Source organism: Parus major, chromosome 6 (genome assembly GCF_001522545.3).
Source record: "Parus major isolate Abel chromosome 6, Parus_major1.1, whole genome shotgun sequence".
In the NCBI taxonomy this organism is placed as follows: domain Eukaryota; kingdom Metazoa; phylum Chordata; class Aves; order Passeriformes; family Paridae; genus Parus; species Parus major.
In genome coordinates, this window is record NC_031775.1 from 26,363,842 (window position 1) to 26,380,769 (window position 16,928).

Genomic DNA, 16,928 nt, shown 5'->3' on the forward strand with positions numbered 1-16,928 from the left:
GAGCGCTGCTCTCGGGGGAGAGGGGCAGGGGACGGCCCGGGGTGAGCGCTGCTCTCGGGGGAGAGGGGCAAGGGCAGGGGCGGGCGCTTCGCTTTTCCCCGGGGAAAGGAGCCGGGGGCGGCCTAGGGGTGAGCGCTTTGCTGAGGGTTGGGGGGTCTGGAGGTGGCGAGCTTGGCTGGAGGCCGTGGCACGGAGCTGTCTAATTTTATTTTGAGTTACTTAAAGTGACTTAATTTTAATAGCACCTGTTTAATTGCAGTTGCTGAAAGCGCGTTTCTTCTGGAGTTGGTTTGCAGTGTCACTTCGAAGACTGTTCTGCTGTATTCGCAGGTTTATTTTAGTTTGTTTTCTCCTATACGTTTAATTTAGAACAATTATATTGCATATTAGCATTTGGAAAGTAGGTGCTGAAAAAGCATTTTGGCAGAGCCGGAGCATTGCTTTTCCTCAGGTAATGGGAATGGTTGGGGCAGTGGCTCCCCTCAGGCATGAGGAAGGAACCCAGGAGTGCAGCCTGTGCTTTTTATGACTACAAACTTTTGAAACAAAAGTGCAGCGAGGTCTCCTCCAGAGACACAGCAAGTTTCATGTGCAGGTGTTGATGGCCACTCCTGTTTGTCCATGTGTTCCTCTCCAAAAGGAATTTTCATCATTTAACCTGCAGTATTCATTGTTGAGTTCTTTAATGCAGAAAGTGTTTTGCTGTGCAAAAAAAAAAAAAAAATAGATGCTAGAGAATTAGCCTTCCAAAATGAATGCTTAAATATATGTTCAGAATATGACCCAAAAATACTTTAATTTGTGTGCCTGCCTCAATTAATCTTTAAATCCATGCTTTTGCAGTTACCTGGCCCATAGCCACCTTTGGTCATACCCTAATGTCAGCCTTTACATGATGGCAGAACCACTTCAGCATAATGAAGTTGCAGATGCAGATTTAAGCAACGGGGTCACAGGTACCAACTTACTGTTGAAAAGCTTTTAGTTTTGAGGCTGAATTTCTGAAATATCTAACAAAATCCAGTATTTTGTAAGCAAATAATACAGGGTATTTTTGACAAATGTAGAAACAGTACAGAAAGTTTTAATAGCAGCACAAGTGCAGTAAGAGAAACTTTGTCCTTAGCTTGACAGAGGTATCTTGACTTCATTTTTCTGTGATTGTGTATATACTTCATTATCAATACACATCATCAGTATGAGTATGGCTTATAGATACAACTCCTACATATCCAAACTTCTGTCTGCTGAAATGCCTCAGAAACTAAAAAATCCCACCAGGATAATTGAAGTGTTAAAGAATTTGGACTGATACATGGGAGTTGGAGTTCCTTCAGCAATGTTTCTTGCCTCTTAAGTGCCTCGGTGTTGTCTGATCCATGATCTCTTACCCCAGGTTGGGGAGAGGGAAAGGCTTCATTTTGGGACATCTGAAGTAACTTTATGTACAAACATCTTGGGTCTGAATGAAATGAAATTTGATTTCATGTTAGGCAAGAGTTTTAGTTAAGGCAGAGTTTACAAGATTGGCTTGCTTCCAGATGGGGAAAAAAGGCCATGTTAGCTTTATGTTGTCTCAGTGGAGACCGTAGACAGGCCTGCCAGACTGAAACAAGATTTTAATGGCATAAGTAGCCTAGAACAGAAACTAATTCTTTGTAGGTGGATGAGTTGCCCATTTACAAAAGTAGAGTTCCTGCTATAGCTTAGCTGAATACATTCTAAGAGTTGTTTGGTAAAGAAAAACTCACAGAAAGGACCACAAGGTTTTTAAGGCACTCACTGGAAATTCAGAATCTCTTGTTTCAGAGTGTTTTGTTTCTCAGTATTGAGTCATAAGCACAGAAGGTGAAACTGTTGTTTTAGTAATACCACTGATTGCACTATTGAATAAATATGGTATCAGAATGAAAACAAGTGACTTCCAGAGTGTGTCATGGTCCAGGCATCTCCATTCACTCAAATGGGCTGGCAGAATAGTAGAAGTAGCCAAGAGCCTTGTTTCTTCCTGCAAATATTCCATAATGTAGGCATGTGTTAGTGTTGTTAATCAGATCCCTTTGCAAATACTTCTGCTTCTAGGAAGTTCTATGGAAGACAAAACTGGTAGAGAGAACTGCATAGCTGCAGCTGATAAAGAAAATACTGTGAGTTGTTTCACTTTATAGTTGCCCCAAGTATTCTGAGCATTTCTAGATAGCAGGAATTATCAGCATCTATTTCTCTTTCTAGAACTTAGAAGTTTTGTCTCCTTTTGTTGTCATATTTTTGTATATTACAGTATTTCTACCCTTATGGTGATCTTTTTTCCAGTAAGAGTGACTTCAGGTTTTTCTTCCACAGGTGTCACATTCTAATTGGATTAATGGGAAGCCAAAGAAATTGCAATATTCCTCTAAGAGTGCTTTTTCTATTTGCTATGATAAGAGTTTCTTGAGTTTGTTAGTACCACCCCCTAAAGGGGGCACTTGCCATCGTTGTGGTCTGTTTGGTAAGTGCCTGCTGTCCTGTAGTCTATGACATACAGTACATTTATCAGTGAAACCAGATCAGGTTTGCTCAGAAATATCTTTAAATGGATGTATATTTTTAACTCTTAGACACAAGTATAGACTATTTAGAGCAAAGTTGGAGTAACAGAGCTGACAAGCAGTAGAGTATTTCTTTATTGAAAGTGGTGGGTTTTTTTTTTCCCTTAAATGTAGAAGGAATTTGGGATGTTTGGGCAGCAGTGTCTGATAGCTGTATGTGAATACAAATTCCTATTTTTGTTTGCTTAGAATTGCAGGGGAGCTGTTTTGTAAAGCAGATATTTAAACAGTTGTTCCTTTCAGTGTGTTTTGCTCAGACTTCATTTATTTTTTCTCATTTGTTTTAGGAAAGCTCAGATGTTCACAGTGTCTGCAAACATACTATTGCTCTGTAGATTGTCAGAAAAAAGATTGGCCAGCACATAGAGTAGTTTGTGATCCCATTAAACAGAAGTAAGTTTGTTGAAAGTTCTGCCAAATTATCTTCACAGAAAGACAGTGTCCCTCCCATTACAGCATAAATGAGCATGGGAAGGCAGTATTACAGTAAAATATGTTGCTTATTCTTAGGCTAGTACTGCATTATCTTATGGCTGTCATTATTACATATTACCATATTTGTAATTCTGTATTTTAGTGGATGAGGAGTAAGGGTTGGTAAAAATCACATAGAATGAGCACAGCCTTTTATCTGTTTGCAAGTAGATTGTATTATTAATGTTACTTGTCAGTCTTTGGTTCTTCAAATTGAGATGTTTTTCTTTGATTGCAGTTTAAATAATAGCAAAACCAAGACGGGAGTTTATCTTAAGGTATGGAATGCAGTTTTGATTGTCTTGAATGGATCTGCTGTGAGTGAGTGGCAGTGTGCTTCATTTAACCTATACAAGAAATGAACAAGTTGCTCCTTTTAGAAAGATCAGTGTTTCAAATGAGAAGTTACTGGGAGAAGTATTCAGAAAATTGTTACTTCTAGAACTCTTAGAAGCACTATCAAACAACCCTGTTTTTTTTAAAAAAAAACATTTTTGAAAAAGTTAAAAATCAAGACATGTAGGATGTTGCTAGAGAAATACTGTGGGAAGGAAACAGATGTAGTATCTCCAACTCAGAAAACTTGTGGTGTCTTGTTTCTTTGAAAAAATCATGAGCTGACTCTTAGAACCTTGAAAATTTATTAGAGAAATACATTTAATGTAGTATTACACAATAACAGATGGAGATATGCTGTTGTTTCTTTGCTGTAGAAGGAATTAGATGACACAGTTTTCCTTTGTAATGTGTTGAAGCCTCTCTTGATCTTACTTTGAGCCAAACATTTCTTCCAGTCTTCCTATGAACTCTTCTGCAGGAGTTGTTTTTTCTGTATTTGTGGTTTCTTGGTATCACATTTATGAAGATGACTAAGTTTGCATACCTCCAACTAGCCTTGTGTTTGCACTGTAGAACTCCTTTGTCATGTACTTCTTTGGAGTAGCTTATTCATCTCTTTAACTGGAAGGAATTTAGAAAGGAGGCTTCATGTCTTGAGACTTCTGTTAGTTCATCCTGTTAGTTCCTATTGTGTGTGTGCTTGTGACTGGGTTCTAATGAAACTGATGAACTGATAGTGAGGGCCCTTTATACCAAATAGCTGTACAATGTGAATAAAAAAATTTCAGTCACTTTATTTTCAAAGAACAGAAGGGTTTTTTCATCTTGTTCACCTCTTGAAGCTCTCACAAGTTCTGCAGAATGAAGAGAGCTTAGATTGCATGTTGAGTGATGCTAAAGTGGGTTACATTAAGTTATTAGACTTTTTAAAAATTGATGCCAGCAGGTAAAGCAATAGATGTGATCTGCTCTGGGGTGTTAAGGTTATGAGGAAGGAGGTGGAATTAGATTCTTCTTATTTATGAGAGCATCATAAGTGGGAATTTTAGCTGAGTTGTCCTATAAAACAGTTGTGAGGAGGTGAATATGTGAGTTTTCAGCACTTGTTCTTTTTTGATGTTCAGTAGATCTCTGCAGTGTTTCTTGAACTTTCTTACTACAAGGAGCTACAGCTGAACAGCTCCATATTAAACATAACTTGAACCTGTTTTAAATAGGGTAATTCAACTTCTGGGGATTCTTTTTACTTTAATTTCCCAGTTCTTTAGAAGAGAGGGCAGAAATCAGTTGAATTGGTAGCACTTCAAGCCCCAACAGCAGCTGTAATATGCAAGGTGATATTTCTGAAGGTCTTGATTATTTAGTCATTTAGATAGGGGAAAATAATCTGCTGTGCCCTCTTGTTCTAATTATAATTATTTCCAGTCTATTAAGTATTTCTTTGCCCATTATAATGCAGAAGGAAAAGGATGGAATGAAGGCATTGCCAGCTTTTTTTTTCTCAGCTCATGGGAAGGCACTGTTTACTAACTGGTGTTGATATATTACAGGAGGAGGTGAGGTTGAGTTTTGCTGTAGATGTTGTTCTTCCAGATTCTGGTAAGTGCTTGGTTGTGTGGGTAAAAAAAGCCCACCACAATTAAGGCTTTTATGTTCACTCTCCTCTCCAACACCTGTAGAGGATGAGGGGTTTTTCTTTTGTCCTTCTCCTTCTTGTCACTCTCCCAACCTCTCCCTTAACTTTTTTTTTTTTTTTAATTCTACTTTATTTCACCTTTCTATAAAATGTCAGTGCCTGAAATACCTTGCTAAGCTTAATAACCTTAAATTTTAGTAAGGTTACTTTTCCAATAGAATTGTATTAACTTCAGTGTGTTCTAGATTATCTTCTTAATTTTTCTGTTTTAATAGATGCATGAAAATTTGGTACCATTTTGTTTCTTTCTTATGCATTTTTAACTTTTTAAAAATCACAGTATCAATTTCTAGTTCCAGGTAGGATTTTACCAGCTTTCATTATATTTCATGCATGCTCACTAAGTATCCCAAAGAAAGAAAAATCATTGGATATTGCTGTATCCAGCTGGAGAACTCTGTAAGCATGCTTATATTTCTAACTTAGCAAGCTTCAGTGAGAGACAAGCTAAACACCAGACCTTTGAGAAGTCACAATTCAGATTTCCAGTTGAGCTAGCTTTGATTGTCAAAGCAGATCAATACATGCAAGGTGTACCTTTTGTCATGTGGAAGGCTCTGTTGTTTAGGGTTTCCTCTGGCTGCAGAGCAGGAACAATGTAGAGCCAAGACCATATTAATTTCATTGATCTGCAGCCAACAGAAACGTTCAGGGACGTGGTGGTCGATTCTCTTAGCTTGCTAAACTTGCTTATGTGCAGGAAGCTTACCTCCATCCTCTGTCAAAGGATGGTTCACTTTAGTCCCATGTAAATTCACCTGATAAAGGTTTGTGCTGGGCATTTCACATCTGGTTGCTTCACAGCACAGTAGTAGTGAAGTGATATGTAACCTGCCAACCTTTTGGAGAGAAATCACATAAATATCACTGCATTCTTGAAATATTCCATGCATTCATTCCAGACTTTATAAGCAACTGAAACACCTGTACTGAGGTTTTAATTTGAAAATAATGGTATTGAAAGTTTGGACTACTGCTTCATGCATCAGAAATGGAGTATGTAATAGCTGAGAAACCAAGATTTACAAAGACATCTTGATTAAATTGTTACATATTCAGTGTTGTAAATAATGAGGTAGGTTATGAATCCTTATTGAATCAGTTTTTCAGCAATCAGTTTTTCAGCTCACAGTCTTTTGTGACTGCAAGTAAATGTTGATTGTTGCTGCTTTGCTCATTTTACGAAGTCAGACAGTCTTGGAGCTGTGAATATGCTCAGAGAACTCAAGTAGTTGAGCTACTCTGAAATTACCTTTGTTTTGCATTTTAAACATTAAGTGCTGAACAAATAAGTAGAACATGCTCACCTTGTGATAGGAATGTAGATCTGGCTGAGGATGGTTCTGAAGTGGAACTATAGCTGATGGCTATTTTGTATGATAAGTCTTTTATTCTTGCATCTGTATTTTAGAAGACTGCCAAAATAAAATTCCCTTAGAAATGAAGTCTCATTTAACTTCAGGAATAGATGCCAAAGGAGACTCTCCAAGAGGTAAGCAAGCAAATCAAGCTAAACTTGGGGAATTTTGGGTTTGCCTGTGCTGCATGATATTCTAGCTGCTCACTAGCATCATCTCAAACTTAAAAATGTTGGCTAGTAGAGCTTACTTCAGGTCACTACTGACATTAGCTCATACACATTTTAGTAGTATAAAACATTTGTATAGTATTTACTATGTGAGCATTAATTACATAATATGACAGGAGCCTTCAAAGTCCAAAGCATCAATAAAAAGAATAAACTATTTCAGTATATTTATATTTTCAAAGTCAGCTAGCTTTTGATTGGCAACCTTTTTTTTCTTTTTTTTTATGTGCAGTATCAGAAAACTATTCCAAGGGAAGTGAAAACAAAATACCTGAAGATGAAGACTTTACTCACTGTACTAATTCAGTTGCCAAGTTTGTCTCTTTAAATATCGGAGATGAATTTTCTGGTGTGGTTTCCCACATTCAAAATCCAGACACCTTTTTTTGTCAGCGGATGCAAAGTGCCTGTAAGTGTTGGGTTGGACATGGGATGTACAGTGCCCAGTATGGCATTTTTCTCTTTGGTAGGAAGTGGCTGGAAGAAGGTGATTTTTTTCTTCTGTGTCCATGCGCAGCCTTTTAATTGTGGGTAATCAGTAGCAAGGTGTGTCCTTTGGGAAGAAGTGGCATACCTCATCATCTGCCTGTTGGAAGAGCTGTCTTCCTTGGTTTCTTCTTGGCATGCTTTCACTAGCTTGCTTTCAATTTGCACTGGCTTCAGCTTTGTCCCTTTGCTGAAAAAATCCATTACTAGTTTTCCCTGTCTGTTCACTGCTGTGATTCCTCAGACACACATCAGGACTCTCTTGGATGTTAATGATTGAGGAACCCTAGTCTGATCCATGTTAAACATTTGAAATAATTTCTGTTAGACTACAAGATGTTCTTCCAGGCTTTGAGCTTAATTGTTTTGTAATAATTGCAAGACAGGCTATGTTCCAAAACCTATTTATTTTAACATCAGGTCAGCTTGCTGAGCTTGAAGCTTCTCTTAATGAATACTGTGACAAATTTCCCAGTAGTCCATCTTTCCGTCCTGCTGCTGGCAATGTGTGCTGTGCCCAGTTCACAGGTAAAAAATTGAGTGAAATACTATGTCACTCAAATTTATTACCAAAAAGATACATTTTGTAAATATGTTTAGAAATGTTTCATATACAGTTTATTTGCCTCTGGTTTTTAGCTGTGGGTGATGCTTGGTAGTGATTTAAGAAATTATCTTTGTAAAATACCAATTTTAGAATGTCCCTTTATGGAGCAAGCTCTTAACATTGGATTCAGATTACTTAGAATAGGTTTTTAAGAGATCATGGAAAATTTGGGGGTTTTATTTTGCTAAGCATTATTTCCCCAGGGTTGGAAATCAATATATCTTTGAAATTTCAGTCCCCAAAAGAAGCACAGAAGAAATGAGATTATATGTAATGATGCTGTTCTGATAGACTGCTTCTCAAAGTGCTACTTAGCCAACACCTGGTAGTCCTGAGCTGCACTGAGATGGATATATTTTTATGTTGGTCTGGGAAAAAAAATCATTCTGTTCTCAGACATTACATCTGTATCCTTCTTTCTAGAAGACAACCTTTGGTATCGTGCTGCTGTTACAGCTTATGTTTCTGAAGACACTGTTATGGTGGACTATATGGATTATGGTAATTCTGACTCTCTTCCACTGACCAGACTTCGTCCTATAATTCCAAGATTAATGGACTTGCCAGCCCAAGCCATAAGATGTAGCCTGGCAGGTATGAAGTAAATGATAAGACTAGATAGGGGGAAGAAGTGATATTAAATAACCATCACACCTATAGTATCTCACATTGAAACATGGGGGAGGATGGGAGTAATGGTAGGCATTATTTCCAGAATTCTTAATTGCCATGGCATATCTACAAAATGTGACAAATACTTCAGAATGTACTTGCAGTTGTTGTACCTGTCTACACATTGGTGAGAGTTGGACTGACCTCAGAACCTTTCCATACTATGTGACTTTTTAGGTATAAAGCCACCATTAGGAACATGGACCTCAGAAGGTATTTCTTGCATGAAAAAACTGGTGAAAGACAAAGTGTTGACAGTAAAAGTAGTGGATAAAAAGAATTCTAGAACTCTGGTGCAGCTTACAGATGCATCAGGTACTCCAGCAGTAAATATATCGAGCCATCTCATCGAGGAAGGCTTTGCAGCTGAGGAGCTGAGCATGGCCTTACCAGCAGCCAGAGGAAGTGATGTTGAGCAGGCCAATGGTGAGTATGAGCACATCCTACTGCACTGGCATTTAACCTCCTGCTAGAGTGGGCACAGAGAATGCAAGCTCTTATATGGTAAGAGCTTTTCAGTCTGGCTCATCAAGTCTAGCCTTCACAAGTCCAAAGTTTAGCCATAGCAACTTAGCAGTAAAGAAGTTGTGTGTATGTGTGTGTCCATGTGTTCATGCTTAACAAAGTTGTAATTGCCTGCTTTTGGAAATTGATACTTACTCTGGTTAGAAGTCTTAAAATTTCCAGTTGAATTAGGCTATGATGAGTTATTACCTGCTGTTCTTACACTCTAATCCATCACTGCAAATAATATTTCCTCCATTTTCATTGTCCTGTATTTTACACATAAATCCACACACTTAGTCTTTGAAAATTTGACTGTAGTAGCTTATAAAGCTTCAAGTCTATGCCTAAATTTAGTTTGAATTTAGTGACCAAAGCTTCAATCTGAGAGATTTTTGCAAAAATTACATTGAATTTCTTTGAAATCTTGGGGAAGATTCCTGGCTTCTCTTACATGAAGCATGCTAAGTTCCTTTCCATCCTGTGTCTGGCAAACATATATGTTCTCTTCTGATCCATTGGTACTGAAAACTTTTTGTCAAGTCTATGTTTAAATAATTTCAGTCTTACTCCCTAGATGCCTTGTGGCCAGGACACAATTATTCCTTGTGTGTATTCAGAAGAGTAAGGAATCTTACAAAAATTTCAAATAAACAGTAACTTTCCTGGCTGTATCTAAACACATTCTGATCTGTGGCCTCATCCAGGACCTGTTGTGTACTTACTCGGTTTATTGGTTGCCTCTCACCTTTCTGTAATTTCTGTCACTGAGCTGTTGAATGCAGGTTTTTAACTGAGTATGTTCTCCAGTATGCCATGATTTAGTGTTCCCATGATGTATTCTACAACTTGTATTAAAAAATAAGTATCTTTTAGGTACCTGAGTACAATATACAGTGCAAATTTCTGCAACCAGTCTTTATAGTAATATTTTTTGCTCTTCTTCCTTAGATTGTTTTCAGTAGTTTCGGTGACTGATGTTTTCCTCTTCTATGCTTCCTACCCTGTTTCCAGGAACCAAGGTTCCCCAGTGTCCCTCTTGCCCAGGTTGTTGCCAGCTAGTCTTTACCTCTTTCTGTGATTACTCTTCCCTGCTATCTGTGGATTGCTCTTTTTGGGAATGAAGAATACATTAAATAACTGGCATGTTTCTCTGACTTGGTTTTACTCTGCAATGAGGCTCTCACTGGTAATTGTCTGTTGGACAGTTTAGAACAAGAAATTCGAGGACACAAATGAGTATTCGGGATTGTTTTGGGTTTTTTTCCTGTAAGAGTTACTTTAATTTCTTTTCATTCTGTGCTTTTCTCTGTCCTCTCTAGAGGACACAACGAACAAAAGAATGTGCAAGTGGATTAAATTAACTCTTAACCAAACACTCAGTGTCATAGTATGTACAGTGTACAATCCTGGAGAATTCTACTGTCAGATTTCAAACAGCCATGGTAAGTTTACTCAGCTGAATTCTTTCTGATAATTTCTTTGCTTTTGATTTGTCATTTATTATAGTTCTAATGAACTACTATGTCAAGTAAGCTTACAGTACAAAGGCTTTACCTCTGAGGTATTTATCTAAGAATACAAGTGGAGTGACAAAGAAATTGATATTTTTGGAAATGTTGAAGATAGGCATTAGAGGAAAGTGGAAGAGTTACCATGACCTAGCCAAAGGATATCTTAATTTTTTTTTTTCACTGGAAGAGTGTCCAGGCTTTGGAATAAGTTGTCCAGGAGGGTGGTAGAGTCATTGTCTGGAAGTGTGCCAGAGGCATCTGGATTTGGTACTTAGGGATGATTATGGTGGTGCTGGGTTGATGGTTGGACTACATAATCTTGAAGGTCTTCTCCACCCTTCCTTACTCAGTGGTTCTGTTAATAAAAGCAAATAAGAGACTTGTTCCCTGTGCCAAGACAATATTTACTGGAGCTCTCTCTAGTCCACTCTTGTAATTTATAAAAACTTAGAGATATAATAATTGTAATGCAAAAATGAGAATATGCAGCCATTGAGACATGACTTCTTGTTGGATTAGTTAAAAATCTAATCTTGTTTATCTACCAGAAGTCTGTATAAAGACTTCTGATAGCTACTTGCTTTTTAAATGTTAGAAGAATGTGACAAAATTCAGTGGCTGAAGAGGGAGCTAAAGGCATTCAAACAAAAAATGTGGGGCAGCTCTTAAAAAGTGAGGGATGTTTGTTCCTTGGCTTATGTAGTCAAGGAATACATTTGAAGGTTTAAAGTAAACTGTAGAGTGAACAGCATTGATAAAGTTCAAGTCTAGCTCATTTAATTGATCTAATCTTTGTTTTTTCTTTTTAATTTTCAGAGTTACTTACTCTGAACTCACTTAACAAATCATTGTCTGAGCACTGTAAGAAAACACCACCAGATGTTTTTGAGCCTAAGAATGGAGACCCTTGCTGTGCTTTTTACTCTGGCAAGTAACAGACTAAAATAGTTTTGCTTTTATAGGGTGAACATGAAAAATTAGCTGATGGTTTACATTGGAAGAGGACAGCAAATAATTATATTTATTTAGTAACAAGTGAAAGCTGGTAGACATAGCAAATGTGTGAAGTAATTATTAATATTTTTTTTTAATCTTCTTAAAAATCAGAGGATGGTAACTGGTACCGTGCTGTGGTGCAAAATGTCACTTCAGATGGAAGTGTTCGAGTGAGCTTTGTGGACTATGGAAATACTGAGGAAGTACCACTGGATAATATCAGACAGATCTCCTCCTCATTCCTAAAACTTCCATTTCAAGCAATTAAATGCTGGCTCTCAGGTGAATCCTTATGAATTTTCTCTTACAAGAGCTCTTGCTTTTAGAGACTTGCTGCTTTGGGGGAAGGAGGTGATGACAGGGAATACTGTGCAGAACTCTGTTCTGTTGTTTGTTTGCTTTCTCTTCTCTGAGCTCCTGCAGTGATCTGGAGTGATCTGCATCAACTTTGCTTACTGCTTTACTGGTCAAAGGGAGCTTGTTTAGTTCTGCTTCATCTGTAGTGCTTACTGGTTTTTGGTTGTTGCCTTGCTAGGAGTGAATGTGCTTTTGGCAATTTTATTTCTCAAAATTTTTGCAGGCAAAGGAGCTAATCTGTTTTAATGAAGCAGTTTGGCCTTTCAGTTCTCTTTCATTTGACTCCTGAAGAGTTTGGCATTGTACTGCTGTTTCTCAGTGTTCTGCAAAATCTTTTTCCACACTGTTCAAAAATTTGCAGCATTTTTCTTTCTTTCTGATGTAGTCTGCTTGGTTTAAAAATTAAAAATGTGGAAACAGGAAAAAGCTCAAAACCTTATTTTGTTAAAGTGTCTTTTGCTGTTCCCCCACCCAAAGAACCTTAAAACACTTATGTTTTGTCTGCTTCTTTGATAAAAAGGCGTGATTATACTGATTCAAAAACAGTCTTAATAGTGTTGTTTATGCTAAGGATTGTGCAAAGGATTTCCTTGGCTTAATCATAAGATATAAAAGATGAAACTTGGGAGTTCCAAGGAAATGTGGGCATTTAGAAAAAAAGGAGGAAGAGGGAGAGCAGGTAACAGGATGAAGGACAATGTGTTGCCCTGGAGTAGTAAAAGTAGCCTTGATTTTTCAGGATATGCTCTGAAGACATGTTTTTTTTTTAAGTATTTTTCAAAGGAAATTATAAATGTTGAGGAAAGTCAATATTAATGAATGGAGATATTTTAACAGTTATTTTACTTCCTAGGTATAAAGCCTGCAAATAGCAAATGGAGTCCAGAAGCTACAAAAAGATTTCATATGTATGCTTCAGGCTTAGAGCTTCAAGCCACAGTAACTTCCCTTTCTGAAGATGGGGCAGGTGTGGTGCTTACTGACAATTCCACAGATTGTCCAAAAATGATCAATGAGATACTAACTTCAGAAAAACTGGTTGTAAAGGTTGTAAAGGAAGTTCTACAAGATAACAATAACTTTCCAAAGTCTGTTGACCAAAAAGGTAATTAAAAAATTGTTAACTTCTAGATTTAACAAGAATTTTCAGTATTCCAGCCTTTGACTGTTATTTTCTTGTTTAACTACAATTAATATCAATGCGTAGTTTTGTTTATATTGTCAGTTCTTACAGTTGAACACCAGCTGCCCTGCAGGTGGCGTTACAGACAAAAAGAGAAGGAAAAAATGCTGTGTTTGTCTTAAATTAATGTTGTTTGACTCTGTGGGAATCAGAATTAGCAGTTTTCTATGGCTGAAACTTCTCTCATGTTTGCTTTTCAAGATCTTAATTTTTCTGAGGTGTTTTTTACTTCAGCTACTTTTATATGCCAACAGTTTATGAACAGCAAAGTAAGCATCATTTATCTTGGTTTATATTTGTCTTCCTGAAGGGAAGATATGTGGTTGTATCTGAAATTCAAAAAAGTATTATAAATATCAAAGCAGTTCCTTAAAATACATGTGTGCTTGGAGGACCGTGATAACTCTGCATTTTCTTACAATTTCTATTAGCAACCTCACTTGGGCACTGGAAGTCAATTGAATTGGCTGTAGATGAAACCATGTCTGTCTGGGTAACAGAAGTTGTAAGCCCAGACTTGTTCTATGCTGTACCAGTTCCAAATAAGGGTAAGAAAAAATGTTCCTTGTTCCTAATACCAGTAAGAAGACACTGTTGCAAGCTAGATAATAAAATGAATGTGTGTAGTGAACTGAACGGTGTAGAAATGTATCTTGGACAGTAGGAAAATACAGAAAATGTCAAAGGTGGGAGCAGGGAGGCTTAATTATGCTCTTCATGGTACCCAGATGTGGTTAGTCAATGTGGGTTTTTTTCTGTAGGTCAAAAGCAGCTCCTGAAGGAGCTGATTTCACTGGAAGACTATTGTAGATCTTGTAACAAACAGCCCTTCCAACCAAAGCTGGGTGAAGCCTGTTGTGCTCAGTTCTCAGGTGAGACAATTGTTTGTCCTTCCATTTCCTTGGCCAGTGTAAAACACAGCTTTTATTTTTGTTTCAGATGAAGAAAAAACACCAACTTGAAAGTGCTTATGGATCTCTTAATTGTGCTTCTTGTTAATTGGCCTTTTACATACCCAACACAGTATTTAAAAATCCCTGGAAAACTCTCCAGTTTTCTTGTTCTTGCAATAAACTGTGTTTATAAGATGATTCTTCACAAGTGACTATTCTTATCCCAATCTTTTCAGGTAATGGCAATTGGTACAGAGCTATTGTTCTGGAAGCTTCCCAGTCTTCAGTGAAAGTACTCTATGGAGACTATGGCAGCACAGAAACTTTACCTCTTTCAAAGGTGCTGCCAATCACCGATTCCTATTTAAAGCTGCCTTTTCAGACAATTACATGTTCACTTGCAGGTAAAAAATCCTCCCCAAAATAAGCAAAAAAAAACCACCCCAAAAACCCCTGACAAATTTTCTTGAACATTATAAATGTGTACCTGTTCTGGTGGTAGTGTTCATTCCTTAATACTGGTACACAACGTGATGATCTTCTGAAATAGTATATTGGTAAACATGGTAAAAGCTGGTTTAGAAAACATGCTTTTAGTTAATTATCTCTAGAGTGTAAGCTATTTATATGAGGAAAATTTAGCATCATATTTTCCAAACCATATATGTATAATTCAAGTTATATCTTAAAGGAATTATTGATACAATGAACTTGACGTTCCTTTTCTTGCAGGAATAGAGAAAGCTGAGTGGTCTCCATTAGTGCTTGACACTTTGAAAAAACTATTATTGAAGCAACACGTCACAATTACAGTGAAAGGGATTAATGGAAATGTTAATTTAGTAACAGTGGAGAAACACTTTGATAATGGTTATGTAAATGTAGCTGACAAACTGCTGAAGGAGGGTTTGGTCACATCCTGCAGTGCTGAAAACTCTCATGGTGAACATCAAGGTACATGTTTTGGCTTGATTGCTTCAGTTTGCTTCTTCTGAAGAACTTGTAATCATGGGGTGTAGCTTACTTTCCCTTCTAAAAATCCTGGACAATGCCACATGTCACTTCTTAAATTAGGGGAAGAATGTATGTGTGTATTTTGCTCATTCACTTTGTTTTTTTTTAGGTAATGGAGGTGAGACCGACTGCTGCTGCATGGAATTAAAAGTGCAAGTAAGAGTCACTCCAAGCAATGCATTCTTTTTTATGTTTCCAGAATTCCAAAGAAGCCCTGGGTAGGAAGCAAATGGGAGAAGGGGGAATAATAGCTACTGAAACATGGAAGTTCTGTGAAATGCATCCTGGCACTTTTTCTCAGGTTGTTTTATATAAGGTAATACTTAGAGCACCCTGAAGCTGAGGGAGGATCATGTTTAGAGCGCATAGACTTCATTAGTCTGTACTTTAGAACTGTACCACATACAGTTCTTACTTCACTTTTTTAGAGTTTGAAATCTCAGGAGTGATACTTTTCTCTGTTGTCTAATTTAAGATGCTGATGTCAGTCTTAATTTGAGTATTTAATCAATTTGGTTTGAGGAAGCTGCTTCAGGTTAAAAAAAAGGACACATACATGGGCAAGGGGAAATAGGTTACAATTCTATTGGCTTTTCCCTTCCAGAAGATTTTGCAACAGAAGGGAACTGAATATATTTATTGAATTAATTGGTACTTAGCTGAATTTGTTGTATCAGTATCTACCCTGATCTGAAATCAGTAATAAAATCAAAAAAAGACTCGTACACTTCTAACTCTTTCTGCTTATTCCACAGCTTGAAAAGCATAAACAAGTCCTACTCTTCCTTTTAAACAAGTTTGGGAATCCAGATGGATTCACTGATATGAAAAATCTGCTGGAGCACTAAGTCTCTGACATGCACCATTTCATTTGCATGTCCACCAAGTTGCTGCAGTTCCTTTTTTTTTGAAGATCAAGAGCATCAATGAGGGTCACTTCATAGAAACTGTGCTGTTTAAGTTCCTGCATTTATCTGTATGCTTGCATTGTTACTGTGACCCAAGCATGTAACTTAGAGGATTGCAAAGCTGCAAGCTAAAATTTCTGTTCTGTTCTCGTTTTATACCACCATGTGCTACTAAACTTTTTGCTTGTATTTTCTTGTTGAATGCACAGAAGTTTATGGAATGGCCATTACATTGTGAGTCTGTTCTGCAGACTTGAATTTGAAATTATTGCAGTTGTAAGGCTCACTTAACTTTGGTACCATTTATATTACTTGGGAAACTACCTTTTTTGTTTATTCATCTTTCAATCTAATTTCTGGCCTGAAGTTAGACTGAGATTTGTTCTTCATAAACTTGATTTGAGTACCATTAAAAGTTGAATGTTGTCTTGGACTGCATACAGGTAGTTCTCTAAAATCAGTAAATACTTTATTGTGCACAGTTCTTTCTTTACACTTATGCTGTATAATATGCATCTGTGAATGTTATTTTGAAGTGAATTGTATTGAAGCTGTTTTGTGTGTAGCTACATCATCAGGATCTCTACCCCATGAAGTTTTTTCATCATCATAAAAAAGACCCATTCTAGGCTATGACAAAAATACTGCATCAAATTATTAAAGAGTTTTTCAGTATTTCTTCAGTTGAATACCTAGTTGTCATTTCTGACTAATTCAGGAATGTCAAATTATTCTTTGTAGAAACAGTAGCCATTTGCTGATTGAAAGTGCAGGGTCAGCCTTTTTGTCCACTTAAAGTACACACTTCAAGTTTGGGCTTTTGCAGATTGGGAGAATCTGGAGATTAAAATTGTTGCAAAATATTTTCCTTTCACTTAATGTTTTATTACACTCAAATTGATTTTTTTTTCTGCCTCTTAGTTTCTGTACTATCAAATTCGTGTAGTAACTAATAATCAGATGAATGCTTGCACTTGGATTTCTGGAGTTCTGTTCATGCCCCTGGTTCTGAACCAAGACTGTGGCTTAGTCAGGTGTCCTTCGACTCCCTGGGACCAGAGTGCCTTGCACAAGCATTTGCCCCCATGCACAGCACCTCACTGATG

General features: G+C 37.2%; 1 protein-coding gene across 11 annotated transcripts in view; it reads left to right on the forward strand.

Annotated features, from left to right (window-relative positions):
• The window catches only part of TDRD1 (tudor domain containing 1), a 17,493-nt gene extending 806 nt beyond the window's left edge, over nucleotides 1–16,687 (forward strand). For 4 of the 11 annotated variants that reach the window (XM_033515764.1, XM_033515763.1, XM_033515761.1 and 1 more), the window contains exons 2-23: nucleotides 260–330; nucleotides 844–956; nucleotides 2,083–2,147; nucleotides 2,344–2,491; nucleotides 2,879–2,984; nucleotides 3,304–3,343; nucleotides 4,955–5,003; nucleotides 6,512–6,592; nucleotides 6,921–7,097; nucleotides 7,595–7,702; nucleotides 8,205–8,375; nucleotides 8,631–8,879; nucleotides 10,280–10,402; nucleotides 11,288–11,398; nucleotides 11,579–11,749; nucleotides 12,678–12,929; nucleotides 13,439–13,555; nucleotides 13,769–13,879; nucleotides 14,137–14,304; nucleotides 14,633–14,854; nucleotides 15,024–15,070; nucleotides 15,670–16,687. In XM_033515764.1, the coding sequence (XP_033371655.1) occupies nucleotides 893–956; nucleotides 2,083–2,147; nucleotides 2,344–2,491; nucleotides 2,879–2,984; nucleotides 3,304–3,343; nucleotides 4,955–5,003; nucleotides 6,512–6,592; nucleotides 6,921–7,097; nucleotides 7,595–7,702; nucleotides 8,205–8,375; nucleotides 8,631–8,879; nucleotides 10,280–10,402; nucleotides 11,288–11,398; nucleotides 11,579–11,749; nucleotides 12,678–12,929; nucleotides 13,439–13,555; nucleotides 13,769–13,879; nucleotides 14,137–14,304; nucleotides 14,633–14,854; nucleotides 15,024–15,070; nucleotides 15,670–15,762 (2,673 nt within the window). In that variant the 5' untranslated portion in view covers nucleotides 260–330; nucleotides 844–892 and the 3' untranslated portion in view covers nucleotides 15,763–16,687. Of the gene's footprint in view, nucleotides 1–259; nucleotides 331–843; nucleotides 957–2,082; nucleotides 2,148–2,343; nucleotides 2,492–2,878; nucleotides 2,985–3,303; nucleotides 3,344–4,954; nucleotides 5,004–5,430; nucleotides 5,500–6,511; nucleotides 6,593–6,920; nucleotides 7,098–7,594; nucleotides 7,703–8,204; nucleotides 8,376–8,630; nucleotides 8,880–10,279; nucleotides 10,403–11,287; nucleotides 11,399–11,578; nucleotides 11,750–12,677; nucleotides 12,930–13,438; nucleotides 13,556–13,768; nucleotides 13,880–14,136; nucleotides 14,305–14,632; nucleotides 14,855–15,023; nucleotides 15,071–15,669 lie in introns of those variants that run through there. The other 7 variants (XM_033515757.1, XM_033515759.1, XM_033515760.1 and 4 more) reach the window with 5 other exon arrangements.
• The last annotated feature ends 241 nt before the right edge of the window (nucleotides 16,688–16,928 follow it).